At 29.3% G+C, this 4,511-nt stretch overlaps 1 protein-coding gene across 8 annotated transcripts in view; it reads right to left on the bottom strand.

Moving 5' to 3' along the window:
• Nucleotides 1-4,511, bottom strand: part of LOC115244580 (calcium/calmodulin-dependent protein kinase type II alpha chain) — an 87,809-nt gene that overhangs the window by 39,183 nt on the left and 44,115 nt on the right. For all 8 annotated transcript variants that reach the window (XM_029822327.1, XM_029822328.1, XM_029822335.1 and 5 more), the window contains exon 11: nt 2,487-2,576. In XM_029822327.1, the coding sequence (XP_029678187.1) occupies nt 2,487-2,576 (90 nt within the window). The remainder of the gene's footprint in view (nt 1-2,486; nt 2,577-4,511) is intronic.

Here is a 4,511-nt window from a genome sequence, read left to right as displayed (position 1 = left end):
GTAATATTATATAATAAAGCTTAAAAAATAAATAAAAATTTTAATATTAATTGTAAAAATTGATGCATATTAAAAATATATTATCAATTATAGTTGTTAGAAATCAATTATATAACTAAAGTTGTATATATATATATTATGATCAATTATGTATTAAATGTCTTGTTCTTCATTTATACACATAGGTATCTTCGCTGAACTTTGAAGAACATACATATACAATCAGGTTTTTTTTTTTCAAAAAATGCGAACGAATAAAAGAGAAATAAAATGCAAAAAAAGAGATCAATCTTGATTATAAATGTATAGCCAACATTATCTATAATGATACTATATATAAGGGCAAGTCAAAAAGTAAAGGGACTTTTTTGTTTCCCTGAACAGATAACTGGCTCCTCTATGACTTATTATAATTTCAAAATGTCTTTGTGTTCAGAGTGGTTTGTTGTTTAGCTCTCTTTGATTGTGATTTTATGTCAATTTAAAATGAATACTCTTTATTGTCTAACTGTAAAGAAGAAATGCGAGCAGTAATATGTTTTTTTAAGAGGGGTAAAATCTGCAGAGATTATTCAGAATGTAACAGCAGTATGGTGAGAGTTGTTTAAGTCGCAACGAAATCTCTGAGTGAATAGAATGTTTTAAAAATAATCAGATTTCTGTCTACCTGAATACTCTTTATCTCAGACAGAACCCGGCTATTTAAATCATCTATCCACTCACAGATCTTGCTGTGACTTTAGACAATTCTCACCACACTATTGCTGCATTTTGTGAATAATATCTGCAGGTTTCACTCTCTCTCTGAATGAAAAAAACGTATCGCTTCAAATTTCTTCTTTGGTACAGTTGAACAACGGAAAACACTTATTTTAAATTAACATAAAATTACAATAAAAGAGAGCTAAGTAATAAACAACCACTTTATACAGAAATATTTTAAAAAGTAAAACGACCAAAAGTATATCTCAGAAATATATCACAAATTAAAATATATTTGATATTATTCTTATAAGATTAAAACATCGATTTGAAGAAACATTCAACATAAATGTGACGTAAAAATTTCGTAACAAAATAAATCTCTTCTGTAATGTTTAATTTCATATAATCAATATAAATATCAATTTTATGTTTATTTTATGATTTTAAATCACTTCTTGTTTCAAATAAGAATAAATTTTGATTGTTTTTCTGCAGCTGATAAATTTTTGTGGTATATGTATACGTGATTGGAGAACAGATGATGAAGCGCAGAGTGGAAATAGCAGGATCGGAGAATAAGCAACGATACTTAACTACTCTAAATATTAACCAACGATCAATATGAGAACAAAAAGAATCTTTAATCTTTATCTAATCTTTATCTTATCTTTAATGAAGAATTAATATGTGCGTGTTTCTTCCATTTATATGCACTAAAAACAAATTCATTTCTCGAAATTGCTGCGTTAAAGGTATATATGCGTTACAACGAATAAAAAATAATGGTTGATTTAATTAAATCGAGTGTTCTTCGTGCAGACACGCAAAGAGCTTGATGCAATATAATTTCTTACGTTTGAATGAAATTATGATGCTCTTAATTCGATTCGTTAATATGAGTATTCAATGTCTTAATTTTTTTTAGTAGTTTTAATAACTTTTGTTTTTAGTAAATTAATTATTTTAATATTATCTCATAAAATTGAGCTAAATATTTCATCAAATATAAACAATAACATCCAAAAGTGACAAAACGCAGCTTGATCTTTGCAATAAGGCTCAACTATGACATAAGTAGAGAAACTAGATTCTAATTAAGTAAATACATATTTTCAGATTTAGAAACGTCCATACATTAATCATGGATTACTATGCAGATATCAAGCTGCTTTGTCTGTTTGTACTCGAGTTTCTTATTAAATTCTCTTAACAAATTTGTGATAAAGAGGCCACGTAGGTATACGTCGTGTATAGTTGTTAGGAGCTAAGAACTTGTTATCCAGGTTATCATTTCGCTTTGCGTAGTCGCGGCGGCGACAACATCGATGTAATCGCTATCATAATTTAATTCGAGAACATAAAGCTGACGTGCTTTAACACTAGATGCCAATCGGCTCTAAACAAGTGCTCGTTACGGCAACCGAAATTGGGAAACGCCAACGATATTATATGGGAAATAATTCGCCTACTTCCCCCCCCCCCCTCGTATAAATGTTTCCAAATATTTCCGCGTCAAAAAGTTTTATATATTTATTCGATACGAAAGTCGGCTCATCCGGTTCTAATCACACTTCAAGCTTGTAAACGAACATAATCTTCAAAATCGATTTATGCTCTTGTTTTCCGCACTGCCAAATTATAATTGGTCCGTTAATAAGTACAGCTGGATAATTGTCGCTAAGAAAACTTGGCGCAACTTTCGATCAGGAAAACAAAGAGATAGAGAGAGAAAGAGAAAGAGATACAGACGCGGCGCATAAAAAAGAGCGGGACTTTCCTACCTTTAATGTCATCGTCTTCGATCGTTGTGCTGCTATCAGTGGATTCCTTTACTTGAGAGCCATCGCCCTTCTTCGTGATGATGCTTCGACCTGGAGTGCGTAGAGCGTTTCAGTAAGTCGGCATCGGAAAAATAAAAATGGAAGAAAGATGTTGATATACATATATAAACATTCAAAAAAAATTTTTTTTCTCTCTTTGATACATACTTTACCTACTACCTCTCTAACATCATTGTTCTATTACATACACTACGCGCGCGCGCGTTAGGTATATGTATGTATGTGTGCGTGTATGTGGAACAATGATATGTATGAGGTAGGAATCGAAGAGAAAAAAAAAGACAAAAGCGAGACAGAAAAAAAAGAGCACAACATTGTAAAACATTGGATTGATTTAAAGAATACGGGCCAAAACGGACGAAAGACGGGTTGGATCCACTGATGAATTCACTCGGAATTCTTGGATATTTATTTAAATCCGTTTTTGAATGCGTTTCCAATGAAACGATCTTTAAATCGTTTCTCGAATTAGAAAGCTATCCGTATATTATCGCTGACATTGAATATTTAAACATGAAAAAGATATTGCAACCGACATTCCTTCTTAATGTGACAAAAAGCAAAAGTTCAAAAAAGTAAACAAGCAAATTTGTTTCAGATATCGCACAAATATCAATTTAAAACGGAAAGAAAAAAACAGAGAAAGATTTCTTTTTACAAGAAACAGAGAGGGGAAGAGAGAAGAGAAAGAGAAGAAGGGGGGACTAAAATCTTTTTTCTAGAAACTTTATCTTTATAATATTTCAAATGCAATATTTCATATTGCATTTCTCAGGAATCAAAAAAGACCGCCAAAACATTTAAAGCGTTAATTATATAGGAATGTGCCCCCTACAATATATGTCAAAAGGAAAATGATCCATGCTATGTAGTTTTTATCAATTTTTATCAAAACGTAATCAGCAAATGGAATGTTTCTTTTTAATATTACGATCTATTGTAATAATCTTTTGTGTTCTCAACATGCAGTATTAAAATGGGTGTTCGTGTATATTTTGCATATATATATATATATAAATAATAAGTTCCTCAGCAAACACATACATACAAAATGAATCTAAATAATTTTATAAATAACATGCAACAACGATCGAGTGATTCAAAATCATCAAAAATTGAAATATAAATCCGCTGCATCGGATAAGATGTGATGGAAATGATCATTCCAAAAAGAGAGAAACGAATTGTAGAGAAAGAAAAGCGTTGAAACGAATGCAATCATGCTGTACTTTGTAGCAAATTGTGTTGATTTCGTGTTTTTACAACTTCTATTCATGCAATTGTATTTTCTATATATTATTAGTTTCTCTAATCCATCACAAAAAGTATATTCTTCGTTAATCTAATGAGAGAAATTACGATATCTTTAGAATTCTAAGAAGATATGTATTAGATAAGTAGATATTACTAATATTTCGAAAAAGCAGTTATATATATATATATATTTCTTATACTAAAATCACCAGAACTTTTTAAACATATTAGATATAGATAAGTAAAGATATGTAGGAAGAAACATAAACGCATGCCGGATACGTGCAACAAAATAAATTGCTTAAATATTGTTTATATCGACTTGTTATTAAAAAATACATATTTTCTAGATATGAAGAATATATAAATTGATATAGGATATTTTAGTTATGTTTGTAATAAAAATCATATTTGCAGAAAGCGGAAACAAAGCAAACACACAAAAGAATGTAAAATTAAAATTGATCAATAAAAATAAAACATTTCACAAATTTTCATTGAGAAATAAAGATAAATAAAATACGAACAGAAAAAGCAATAGAAAAAAAGAGAAAAGAGAGCAACATATATACATAATTAATGCAGAATTACCCTGATGAAAATATTCTGTTGAAATTATAATAAATTTATTAAAAATGCAAATAAAAATAACTGAGTAATAATTAAATTTATTTCAATATGAATCAGAATTTCCACAATAATATATATATA

This window comes from Formica exsecta, unplaced genomic scaffold (assembly GCF_003651465.1).
Source record: "Formica exsecta isolate Colony F162 unplaced genomic scaffold, ASM365146v1 scaffold82, whole genome shotgun sequence".
In the NCBI taxonomy this organism is placed as follows: domain Eukaryota; kingdom Metazoa; phylum Arthropoda; class Insecta; order Hymenoptera; family Formicidae; genus Formica; species Formica exsecta.
Note: the sequence above shows the minus strand (reverse complement) of the source record. Positions and strands in the feature narration are given on the sequence as shown.